The following is a 13308-nucleotide window of genomic DNA, read 5'->3' on the forward strand; positions in this document are numbered from 1 at the left end:
AGACCTTCAGTGTATCTCAGAGTCCTCCTCTGTGTTGTAGAGACCTTCAGTGTATCCCAGAGTCCTCTATGTTGTAGTACAGCTGCTCACCAGACCCTGTCCCAGGCCCAATCCCTGCCTTACAAGCAGTTGTTTTTCTTGGAGTGGGAATAGTGAGGTTGTCTTACAAGTCTGCCTCCTGTGGTTTCCCTTATACTATTAATGTAATTTGAAGCCTTTATGTCATAGGGGCTGGAGAGATGGCCCAGAAATTAAGAGTGCAGGCTGCTTTTCTAAAGGACCCACCTCTGTTCTATTCCTAGGCCCTACATGGCAACTCACAGAAGCCTACAAGTTCAGTGCCAAGGGAATCCAACAACCTCTGCTGGCCCCATGGGCACTGCGTGTTCATGGTCTGAGAGATACAGGCTGGCAAAGCAGTCATACACATTAAAATATGTTAGGTTTTATGTAAAGGGTTTAGATACATTGAAAATACTAATAAATTATATTAAATAGATAGTGGAAACCAATTATTTTCTGAAGTATTGTAACTGTAACCTTGGTAGATTGTTTTATAATTTTGTTTCTCTAGAGTATAGTATAATTAACTCTCATTATTCTTAGAAAAGAATCTTGGTGAAATTTTGGTAATTTTCTCTTTGCTTAGCAATAAATATGTATAATTTCAAAAATCCTGTTTCATCTTTACATAAATTTAATACTTAGTTATGTACTCTAAGTGTTTTGAAGTTATATGGTAATTTTCTCACAACATGAAAGGAGGAGTGAACCGTTCACAGTTCTGAGTGTAGCGTTGCTTAGCTACCTAGCCCTTTCATTTGAAATATTAGACATTTTGATAATTGGTAGCCCTTGAGCTTCTGAGCGTTGGTTCCTGAAATATTGTGGTTTTATGTGAGCCATTCACCTTTGCATTGTAGATGTTTCTGTGAGGTAAAATAAAAGAGGAGTGTATTTAACAGCAGTCTGTAGAGTACCTTAACTATATAAAAACCAGTCATTTTAGGAAATGCTCTAATGGGCATGAATGAAATTATAAAAATACTTTAATATGAGCTTGCTTCAAATACATCTATACTACAAAATGCAATAAGGTACTGCTCTGTCACATGGCTGTAAGGAAAAGCTCAGTGGAGGTGTCCAGAATGTTACGTGGAGTTGTATTAAAATAGCAGTCCTGTGATGTCAGGAGCAGCACTGGACACATGGAGAATGCGCTCGAGTCACACCGCCCACCGTGGTACCCAGGTTACTTAAGCGGCATCTTGTGTGGACTGCTCCTCCAATGGGAGAAGAGTGTGAAGCTGCGCCTAGGTAACTCCATTCGTTTTTGTTTTCTACTTTTCACATGTGGATGTGTGTGGCTGTGCTTGCACATGTGTTTTCATGCATGTGGAGAATCAAGGCTGGTGTCAGGAAGCGTCTCCATTGCTTTTCTACATTATATATTAAGGCGGGTATATCTGTGAAATCCAGAGCTTGAGTTTATGGCAACTTTAGCTAACCGGCCTACTCTGAGGATGCCTGTCTATGCTGTCAGAGACTGGAGAATAGGCGACACACCCAGCACCACGTGGGCTTTTACAGCTCTAAACTCCAGGCCTCATATTTGCATGACAGGTGTTTTAATGCTGAGCCCTTTTCCCAGCCTGGAGACTCTTGGATTGCAGTTTTTTTCTGTGCATCCCCCTTACACACACCCCTCCTTAAATTCCTGTGCATTATACATATACTTTTTTTTTTTTTTTAACAGATCTTGCCTCAAGTTTATTTGTAGAAACAGCATAGGACACTGGTCATCTGCAGACAGTATGTGTGTAGGTGTGTCACAGCAGACCGTCTGTCTTCACACTGGCAGGAGCTTTTTCTATGGGGCTTTCACAGGGGCCTGGGCATCTTTCGGAGCCTGAGCTGGAACTGCAGCCTGGGCCTTAGCTGGAGTTTTGGTCCCTGCCTTGGTTTGAACCTTAGGCTTTGGTTGGCAGAGCCTGCGCCCCTTGGCCAGGTAGCTTCGAATCCTCTTCCCAAGCTTGGGGTGAGCGATGAAAGCCAGACAGCTGAGTTTGAGGCTGGGGCCCTCTGGCACCTTGGGCTTGATGGCCCGAGGCTTCACCAGGGCCTTGAAGGCCTCTGCGCGTTCACTCACTGCCTTTGCCTTGTTGGCCTGCATCTTCTTCAGGACTTTCTTGTTGTGCTTCTTGGCGAAGCACATGTTCCTCCAGAACCTGGGGTCAACCCCCTTAAGAGACTCACATCTTTGTGGCCAGGGTTTCTTGATGCCATTTCTGTGCCATTTGCAGGACTGTTGGTGTGTGGTGTGGTTCTTGGACTTGGCTATGTCTGTACAGTAACCCATGGCTCCCGGAAGAGCCATATACTTTTTTAAAAGTACAGATAAATCCGAGTTGAGCAGTGTCCACCTACAATCTTACTTCTTCCAGAGAAGGAAGGAATTAGTATATTTCTCTCCTTTAAATATTTTGCTGTAGAATTCTAAGCCATATTTCATACTCAAGTTGCATATTGTTTTAACTTTGCTATCATGGGATAGGACTCTCTTAAATCATTAGAGTTGTTTACCAACACACTGTGGCTGTGCTCTGCAGTGCTGACATTGTTTCCTGATGTTCCTGAGGAGGTGAGACTGGAGGTTGTGTGAAGCTCTGTCAGCACTTCTGACTTCCTTTACTGTGGTTCCTAGAGGAAGAAGAGCCATTTTAAAGACCTAACGCTGAAGTTGACCTTGTTAATTAACATTTGCTAGTTTAATTTTAAAGAGGAAACATTTGCATAGTTTCTATGACAGAGAAAGTGAATCAACCCTTTATAGATTTGTGGGAGCTTTGATCCCCGTCTCCTTGATTGATTAGCCCTGTGGCTCGTGACTTTGGGAGAAAGCCTCCTGAGCTTAATCCTTTCTTCTGTTACATTTTCCTATTGATTTCCTTTTAAGTTTATTTATATACTTTGTAAAGTGCAGGTATTTCAGAAATTTATTTCCATTCTACGCCTTTGCTTTCTTGTTTTCATTCATTGCATCTGGGCTTATAAATCTTTTTACTATGTGAATTCCCTACATTTTATCCCCTTTGTCCTTTGTATTTGTATCTAACTTTAAATAACATAGAGTGTATTTCGGTGTCTCCAGGGCTGAGTTAAAACAGATCTGACTTTGACACTAACCCACCCAGTGTTGAGAATGTGGAAACTGGACTTGTTTGCCGTTGATTTCAGAGATTTCTAGCATCAGTAAATCCTTCCTTTGACACTCGTAACATCTACTGTAGGAGCTTGCTATCATAATTGTATTTTATTAGTAGTACTTTTACTGTACCATTTATAAATTACAGTTTGTGATAAGAATGTTTGTATGGAAAGTGAGTTCCATAGTACCTCTGGCCTCAGACGTTTGCTGGGGTCTTGGAACCTGTCTCTCACAGATAAGGGTGAGGGGATTATAAGGAACCTTTATTGCTGTAAGCCATTGACATTTGTAAACGTTAGTAGTGGTAATTTCATGCGTGAATACAGTGTATCTAAGCTAGCTAGTGTATCTAGCTCCACCTGTTCCCCATCCTCCTCACTCCTATCTTACCCACACATCCCTGGTTCCCTTTCTACTCTCTGTGTCCATCTTTCTGGTTTTGCGCCAGTACCCCAATATTGGCTAGCATTATCTTTTTTTTCTTCTTCAGAGCTTATGCCTCTTTGTAAACTAATATCATTGTTTGCCTGACATTTCATGCTATAGGCATCCCTACCTGTCTTATGTTTTTAAATTGCTATTGTAAGGGAAAGAAAAAAAAATCTATTCTTTTACTGACATGATTGATGGCTACTAATTTTAAAAAGATATTTATTTCAAGCATGAGCTCTTCTCAATAGTTATTACAGATACATTTATGTACTTTGTTATATGTATAAGAGTTTCAAATGAAAGTTTACTTTTCCCCCTAGCAGTTGTATCTGGATTGCCAGTGAGAACAAAGTGGTATTAATAAAAACTTTAACAGTAGGTATTCTCATCTCATAAAAGTGATCCACGGTAAGGAAAAACTATAATTAGTGTTCTATCAAAATGGAAGTGCCAGTGGAGAACAGTCATTCATAATTATCTAATTAGATTAACTACACTGTCAGTTTAGCAAGGGTCAAAAGCAGAGGTGGGAGGTGTTTCTTTGTCCAGCAGGGGGCAGCATCTGACTATAGCTAATGGGTTCCCTTGCCTACTGATGGCGAGTAGAAGACAGCAGAGCAGGCACTTCACACTGGGACTGGAGAGTGGGAAGTAAACACTGTGCAGTGGCCTGCAGTGGCCTGCAGTGGCCTGCAGTGGCGGGACACACTGAGGACTTGGCCATGTGACCTTGCCTGTCCCAGCAGAGCTCCTGGTGGAGTAGCCAGTCAGTTCTCTCAGGCCTTCATTATGTACACATCACTGTTGAAGTCTGAGCCACAAGTGATCTGTGCGAGTCTTTGTTATGACCTTAAGAGTCCGTACTTTCCTGCCACCTTAGGGTTTATATTTCATGGCTTTGATGTATGATAAATCATTCCTCAAATTAGGGACTTAAGACCTTTGTTTGTTGATCAGTGGTTGAGTGGATAGTTTTCCAGTGTGGCAGTTTGGGCTGAGTGCAGCTGGGTATTTCTTTTGCTCGCCCTGGTGTCTGTGGTGAGCGAGGTGGCCTGGCTGTGCAATGGCTGGAAAGATGTTGCTTCTCCACTCTCTCCCAGAAGCTTGAGCTGTCTCGGGATGGGAATAGGTGTCTGAGACAGAGCGGACGAGGCAAAGGCTCCAAGGTTCACTTGTGTTACATTCCTTTACCCAAAAGCAGTTTCTTGATCAACCAGTTCCAGAAGCAGGGATGTAGAAACGTCTCCCCTGCTCCAGCGTGACACTCCGGTCTAAGGCCTTCCTTATGCGTACTGGGCACAGACCACTGACCTACTTCCCCACAGACGCCACCCGCTTATGGGACCTGCTGTAAAGCTGCTTGCTGTGAGGCTGCTGCAGTCCGTGAGTGCAGGACCCGGAGGTGTGAGAAGAACTCAGCAGCTCTCCCTAGCCTGCTGGGCTGCCCAGAGCTGGGCCGCTGGCTTCCTTTTCATCTCAGGCCGCCGTCTTTGGTGTTTGGGTTTGTTTTTTGGTTGGTTGGTTAGTTTTTTTGTTTTGTTTTTGTAAACATTTGTTTATTGTATGTATGTTGAGTACACTGTCACTCTTTTTGGATGCACCAGAAGAGGGCATCAGATCCCATTACAGATGGTTGTGAGCCACCATGTGGTTGCTGGGAATTGAACTTAGGACTTTTGGAAGAGCAGCCAGTGCTCTTAACTGCTGAGCCATCTCTTCAGCCCAAATTTTTGTTTTTTGCTTTTGTTTGTTTTTCTGCTGTTGTTTTTTGTTTTTTCTTTTTAAGAGCAGTGGTTCTTAACCTTCCTAATGCTGTGACCATTTAATACAGTTCCTTAGCCAGGCAGTGGTGGTGCACGCCTTTAGTCCCAGCACTTGGGAGGCAGAGGCAGGAGGATTTCTGAGTTCAAGGCCAGCCTGGTCTACTGAGTGAGTTCCAGGACAGCCAGGGCTACACAGAGAAACCCCGTTTCAAAAAAACAATAAATAATGTTAAAATGATTTTTGTTTCTACCTAATAACAGTAATTTTGCTAATGTTATTAATTGCAATGTAAATATCTATGTTTTTCTGATGGTCTTAGGCAACTCCTGTGAAAGGGTCATTAGACCCCCCCAAAGGGTTGTGACCCACAGGAGAGAACCACTGTTGCGGATACTTCTTATATTTTTCTATTATATTTTTATATAAAATTTATACTATATTAATTTCCTAAATTAATTGTGTTTTCTTATTAAATTTTACTTAGAAGTACCTTCTCTGCATCCTCAGGGTGCATCTCTTTTTCAGTGGGTGGGAGCATTTTCTTCATGGTTTTCTTTATGGTTTTCCTTTATTTTGTTTTATTTATTATAATGGGGGGGCAGGTGCTTCTGCACATACATTGAGCTCAGGACATCTTTCTGGGTCCATTCTGACTTTCTACCTTGTTCTGGTGTTTCTGCTGCTGCATGTATAACACAGGTTAGCTAGCCCATAAGCTTCCTGTTGGGTCTTCTGTCTCCACTTCCACCTGGCTGTGGACATTCTGGCCTTGGCAGAGTGTGGGTGTTTCTCTGCCCTTATGTGAATGTCTTCTTACATTTGTGTTATTTTTACTGCTACCAGGGTCTGCAGGCAGCAGGGAAACTAAACTAGGGTCACACGCTGCCTTGCTATTACACCTGGTTTGAGCTCCTTAAAGAAGAAGAAATGTATAAGGAAAACTACATTTCTTGATGACTTCTTACATGGATGTTTGTCTGTTCCTCTGTGTAGATAACGTATTCATGTGTGAATATCTTAGGATTCGGTGAACTGTTGTCAGTGCCTCTGCCTCTGCAGTGTCCATGGTTCAGGGGATTGTGTGTAAATGGAAAGCCAGGAGGGAGATTGGGATACGATGTACACTGGGGGCTGCCTCGTAGATCCATCTTAGCACTGTCCTCAGCAGACTTGAAAGCTTTCTCAGGGCCTCGCAGGCATTAGCATAGGGTGTAGCAATTTGCAAACTGGGCTCCCTAGCCCTTTATAGGCCTTACATTTAAGACACACAGACAGCGAAGGTGTCTGGGTTTCTTGGAGAAGTTAACTAGACTTGGGTAGGATATGTATTGTGTTTTGTGCCTTTGTAAAGGTTTCTGTGAGGACGCAGGAAAGCCCGCCTTTAGCTCAGTCCAGAGGACTCTTAATGAATTTTCCACTTTTTATCAAACAGATGTACTAAATGCATTAGAAATATAAAAAACTCACTGCAAATGTTGGTGTTTGAAAGCTGAGGTTTGCTTTTGTCGATTATGCCATGTTTTGATTGTTGTACGAGTGAGCACACGCGTGTGCACGCACATGCTTCATCTTCCGCTGTCACTTCCGATACTTCTTCTTGGGAGCTGCAGCCCAGTGCCCTGCTTTCTGTCTGGTCCCCTTGTCAAGATAAGGCCAGCAGAGGCATAGCACTGGCAAGCAACTTCTCCAGCTATAAAATAGTTTCTATTAACTGCTTGTTACTTCTCTAGTCTAATGGCGGAACTTACCTGTGCACTGGAAACACCTCCCGACCCTTTCAGCAGCAAAGCTGATTTATAGAACGATTCTCTGGTCCTACCGGCTCCCACTGAGCTTACCCTCGTATGAGTACTGACAGGAATTGTTTAATTTTCCTAGGAGAGTAATGTGTTTTCACATGTCATGAGAAGCAGCGACTCCTGGTTAGGACACGGCAGACGCTTGTCTTCCCAGTTAGCCCTGGCCCCAGGCTCCAGTCCACCTGTTGGAGGTGTTCTACTGTGCTGCGAGCTAGAGCCCGCTCTGTGTGCGGAGGACAGTGCTGTTCGTAAGCCTTGCTGGGGCTTCCACGGGCCTTACCTCGGATTTGACTGGTGGCCAAGGAATATGAGGCGCAGAGCAGCCATCACACTTAGTAACAAGTTAGGTTCTCTGTGACATTGATATTACCTAGGTTTAATATAACTACTTTATATTAATTATTCTAGACTTTTAACAGAAAAAATAATTTCCCATAGTGTAAAGAGACCACAATTTTAGAGAATTCCAAGCTTTGAATGGCCTGAGACCTGGTGTACTTAAAGTTTCATATGACACTAGAGGGCAGGGACCTTTGTCACCACCATCATTTTACAAAGGATCAAATCCACCTAAGAATTAGTGTGTTTCAGGATGTGTAGGTATACAATGTAGACATAGGATTGTGCGTGTGCGCGTGCGTGCGTGCGTGCATGTATGTGTGTGTGTGTGTTTTGTGTGTGTGTGTGTGTGTTGTTTGGGGTTGAGCCCAGGCCCTTGTCCATGTTAGGGAGCTACAACTCAATACCCCATTGCATAGTTTTAGTAGAAAGTAACTAGGAAAATTGCCTTTAATTTTTTTTATTTCATTTATTCTATACATTTGTTTCTGGGGCAAGGTCTTAGTATGCAGCCCAGGTTACTCTGGAATTTGCTGACAGCGCAGGCCAGCCTCAGATCCCTGCCTTTGCTTCCCAAGTGCTAGGAACTGCTTACCACTGTTGCCAGCTTTGGGTTTAACATGCTTGGGTCAGATTTTGGGGCCCTCTCTGGAGGAGAGTTAGAGCAGACAAGAATGAAGTTGGAGTGTACCACTGAGTTATTATTACCAGGTTACTTCATATTAGACATTTGACTAAAATGCTTAAGACTTAGTATGATCCAAATTAATTACTAAGGCTGTTGTCATTTTAGTTTGATAACTTAATTTTGAACTAAGAGAAGTTGAATCTCATTTTGTAACAGTTGCCGTCCTGCTCAGCATTACAGTAAGCTGACACAGAAAGACATAGTAGGCACACACCTCAGTTACAGAGCTGTAATGCAGCTGTTGAAGTCACAGCAAGGTGGGAGAAAGGTCTTCTGTAGATGAAGGCGCCTGTGACAGGCAGCTGTGGGCAGTGTTGGAGAAGTGGTGTGTGGTGGACTCTAGATGAAGGTACACACGTCACTCAGCTGGACGTGACAGGCAGCTGGGGACTGTGTTGGAGAAGCGGTGTGTGGTGGACTCTAGATGAAGGTACACAGGTCACTCAGCTGGACTCCGACAGGCTTGGAGCAGCAGGCTGGTGTGGAGATGCGTGGCAAAGGTAACTGGCAGCCTTTTGAGAATTCAGAGAAAAAGAGTGTTTCAGCCGGGAACAGTCACCACCAGAGAGTTTTAAAAAGTACAGTAGGTAAGGGCCTCCTCTGCAGACAGAATACACAACCAAGGTTGATTGTGCCCAGACAGGCGGTTGCTGCTGTTGGGATGAGCGGCCATAGCTCCGCACCGTGTCCTCAGCCTCTAATTAGTGTGGTGTGTGAGTGCTCCTGTCAGCAGCATGGCCCTCATGGAGCCATAGTTTAATAGGAAAGATGAGGCATGTAAAACTAGAATTAATGGCGAGATAAACAGCAGCAGGGCTCTTCCCTGCTGAGTAAGCTGGAGGAGGGCTGTGGCTGCACTGAGGGAGGCGGCTGCACTGGGCCAGGGCAGGCGCTGTGCCTGCAAGAGCTTCATTGAGCAGGACAGTCATCCGATGTGAAGTCTTTCCACTGTTGCTGTCCCAGTGTGTTCACTGGGCCACACCCTCTGATAATACCTCCACTAAACGCTCTCTCCCAGTGGCATTTACATTATCTGTTGCTGAGTTCTTTAGTCTAAGGTGGCCGTGTTATTCTTGTTTTGCAGAAGCCGAAGCTGAAAGATTGGCACCCCCCTGGAGGCTTCATCCTGGGGCTGTGGGCGCTCATCATCATGGTCTTCTTTAAGACCTATGGGATCAAGCACATGAAGTTCATATTTTAGACTCAAGGTCCTATGAAGAAGAACGACTGGAAGATTGCAGCCTTGGGTTTTTATATGTTTTTAAATATGTTGCTTTTGTATAAATTTGGGAAGAAAATTAGGAAAATTGAATTTTAATTTTGACTTTGTAACTTGATATTGTTAATGCACTTGTTTATTGGCCATAGAATGTGTCTTTCATTGTGTTTGTGTGTGTGAGTTATAGAAAACAGAGGACAATGACATTGGAACTTATTGCTTAATTCTTTTTACCCTGTTCTCATTCTAAAAGTAAGAGTTCTGAAGGTGTTAGCCCACTAAAGGAAGTTAGCTTGTTCATAGTTTTGTGTGTTGTCTTGGTCTTTGTACTTACGCACATATGCTCCAGTCACACAGAATGCGCCATCTCTAACCTTTTGGTGTTGACAATGTATTATTGACCTCTCCCCTTCCTTGGACACCCTTCAAGCACATACTGTGAACCTGCCTTGGATGCCCTTGCCTGCAGTCCAGGCTGTTCTGGAGGCTGAGTCGATGCCCAGGGGGTCGAAGGTCAGCCTGGCAACAGACAATAAACAATAGAAAAGAGAAACACCGTGGAATGCATTGCCAAGGGTGTGGTGTTCACATGACAGCTTCTGATGGACCCTACCTTGTTCCCAGAGTTCCCTTGGGAGTGTACTAATGACTTAGTCATTCGTGGAATTCTGCAGCTTTAATTGCACGGGAAGATGGAAACACAGCTTGGTAGCTGTCTATCTAGGGAAGTCGTGCCTCTGAGAACTTTAGTGTTAGCCACTCAGTGTAACATGCCCTATTATTTTTTATTTTTAAGCATCCTGTGAACGTCTAGAATTGATTGTGTCTCTTCAGTTTTTTTTGTCCTGAATGAGACAGATTGCTGACAGCTGGATCTATGATGTCCCTGAGGACAGTCCCATAAACTGGATGACATGCATGGAGCACACACACTGACGGCCCTGCCTTCATGGCTGATGGATCAGTAAGACAGTGTGCGTTGCTTTGTATCCCATAAGATGTAAGAGCTCACATCCAACACTGACTGGTCTAGGATGTCAGTCAGCTCCGCGTCTTCGCTACGGTGGGAAGTCCGCCAAGCTTGTGTTCTGGGACCAGTCTCAGATGTTCTTTTCTCTTTCAGACTTTGGCATCAGGGAGCTGTATCTGGGGTGGGTGTGCCCACAGGCTTACTGTTCATGTTTGAGGGGGCACTTAGTTGTTTCATCCAAGAATCTCTATGTTCATCTCTTTCCTTTACAAATACTGTTTTCTAATTGTAGGTAACAAGTAAGCAAGCTCTTCTAACTCCCTGGCAATAGGCAGAGTCACCTTGTTATGATATTTCTTTTATATCAGTCAGGGCAGAGCAGATGGCAGTTCTAGTTCAGCCTAGCTTGTTGCCTGCCTTGGTGGCCAAAGCTGGGTTATGCCTAGGACACATACAAATCAACTCATCCAATCAAATCTCGGCAGCACAACTGGGGAGGAAGATCATAGAGACCTGTGGAGCAACATGCCACCCACAGACCTGCCCTCTGCTGCACGACACAGGTGGGCTGTGCATAGACAGGACGTCATCCAGGGGCCCACCCGCCAGGTCTTCAAGTATGTGGTGGTCAGATGGGAGAGAAGGGGAAGTAGAGCAGCTTGGGCATTGTGAAGAGGGACAGAACTGGAGGTTCAAGGATGGAGAGGCGTAGCCTGTGGTGAGTGGCCAGCCCTGCCGCCTTGGGCCATGTCTGAGTCCGTGGCTACGCAGAGGCAAGGTTAGGTGTCACTATCTGAGGCTCATTACCACTAGAGAGCAAGGGAAGACCCTGATGGAGCAGCCACCAGGGACCACGTGGATGTCCAGGACTGTGTAGAACGGGCCCCGCCCTTCACTGGCTGGAGAAGCCCTCTGGAGAGCTGGCCCTTCACCTCACCCAGGCAGCACTACAGAGCTGGTCCTGGAAGTAAGAGTGTGGGTGAGTTGGACTTGCATGAGGGAGAGCTGGTCCCGCCACTCCTCTGCTGTGAGGTGGCTTGGGTTGCTGCAGACCGGGTTCGTTGCGGGGACCCCAATTTCCACGGGATGAGAATTCTGGTCAGGTGGGCAATAAGTTGGTGGATGACAAACAGACTTGAGACACATGGATGTGTTGAATCTGAATGTATTTGTATAAGGTGAAATTCAGGCTTAAATACCATACAGCAAGCAGGGCAGATGACAAAAGTCACGTAGGCGGGCGGGGGTTACAGCAAGAGGCGCAGGACTGAGGTCAAGGTCACGTAGGCAAGTGACCAAACATCAAGGTCAGTGGAGTTCTGGTAGCCACGTGTGAAGCAGGAGGAAGAGGAGTGGAGCCCTCCCTGCTGGGACTAATTTGGTATTCCTATACTAATTCTGTGGTTTTGCTGGAGGCAATGACTAGGGTTCTGACCTAACACTTCTAGCTAATGTCCTTGAGTGGAAGCCCTTCGATTACTCTCTAGTATGCAAAACATTTCTAACTATTATGAACTATCTATTAGCCTAAGGAATGTGCTAGATCTCCGTTGCTAGCTCTGGCAAGGCAGATTCCTTGAGAGAAATTCCAAGCTATGAATGGCTTGGTATTAACCACTAGGATAGGTTGGTAACATTGTATTGGCCAGGGGACAATGCCCAATCTTAGCCATTATGAATCATTTCTTGGGGTACCTTTATGCCTAATTATGAGGGCGTGTTGATGATTGAAAAGACTGATCTGGAACACGTCTGAGTTAGGAGATACCAGCGACTGAGTATCCAGAAGGCACAGAACTCCTTTTGGGTCCTTATTGCCTCTTATCCTTAATCAGGATTTTATCTCCGAAATTTTGGATGTGACTGGAGTAGACGAGTGTGTGTGGCACTGGGTGGAGGATGTGTGAATGAGGGAGCGCTGACCCTCCACTTGGCTATTTTGGGGTGGCAGAGGCACAGAGATGCCTCCGTTGCTGCCTCCAGCAGTCAGGAAAGCTGCCCACAGGGTAATGAGTCCAGGGAAAACGAGCCCTGCCCCTCACCAGCTGCAGCACTCAGGGAGTGGGCCCATGCTTTGACTGGGCAGAACAGTGCAGCTAGCTCTGGAGGTAGGAGTGCAGTCAGCTGACCCTGCCTCTGCTGATGGTGGCACTGGATGGCCTAGAGCAGTGCTGGAGTTAGTGGAGCAGGGAAGGGAGAGCTGGCAAGCTTACTAGCTCAGCTACCACCCAGGCCCAGATTCAGGGCTCTGAATTCATCCATCTCCAAAATCTCTCTCATCTACAAATGGCTGGGATGCATGAAAGAGCCAGTCCTGCTGTCCAAAGCTGCAGGGTCTCCATGGCACAGGGCAGTAGCAGGGTAGGAGGAGTCCCGGGGAGGAGCCTATATCGATGATGTCACGGACGCCAGAGACCTCAAATTGGACCAGTGACTCAGTGCAGTGGACACTTACAAGTGAAGATGTGTGGACAGAGGGGTGTACTGTGGACAGGGGACTCACTGTGACACACCACAGCTTCCTCAATGAGATATTTTCTGTGCTTTGTTTTTTTGTTTATTTGTTGTTTGGTTTTTTTATTTTGGGAGAGATTACAAGGGCAAAGTACAGATATGAGGGGATGGAGAGATGAGCAGGGCTGGGGTGCATGGCACGAAACTCACAAAGAATCAATAAAAATTTAAAAAGGAAAAGAAAACCTTTGTTCTGCAGTAAGCCTTTTATCGCAGTGGTCTCATGGTGGGTTGCAATCCCTTTAGGGTGTGGAATGATCGTTTCACAATGGTCTCATGTCAGATATACTGCCTATCGGATATTTACATTACAAATCATAACAGTAGCAAAATTACAGTTACAAAGTAGCAACAAAATAACTGTGTGGCTGGGGT

General features: G+C 45.1%; 1 protein-coding gene and 1 pseudogene across 1 annotated transcript in view; one reads left to right on the forward strand and one right to left on the reverse strand.

The window, feature by feature from the left end:
* The window catches only part of Pigk (phosphatidylinositol glycan anchor biosynthesis class K), an 86530-nt gene extending 76532 nt beyond the window's left edge, over positions 1-9998 (forward strand). Inside the window, exon 11 of the mRNA XM_031375900.1 lies at positions 9315-9998. Within this exon, the coding sequence (XP_031231760.1) occupies positions 9315-9431 (117 nt within the window). The 3' untranslated portion in view covers positions 9432-9998. The remainder of the gene's footprint in view (positions 1-9314) is intronic.
* LOC116093957 lies at positions 1871-2587 on the reverse strand (annotated as a pseudogene).
* Positions 9999-13308: the final 3310 nt, after the last annotated feature.

The sequence above is a fragment of the Mastomys coucha genome, unplaced genomic scaffold (assembly GCF_008632895.1).
Source record: "Mastomys coucha isolate ucsf_1 unplaced genomic scaffold, UCSF_Mcou_1 pScaffold16, whole genome shotgun sequence".
NCBI lineage: Eukaryota > Metazoa > Chordata > Mammalia > Rodentia > Muridae > Mastomys > Mastomys coucha.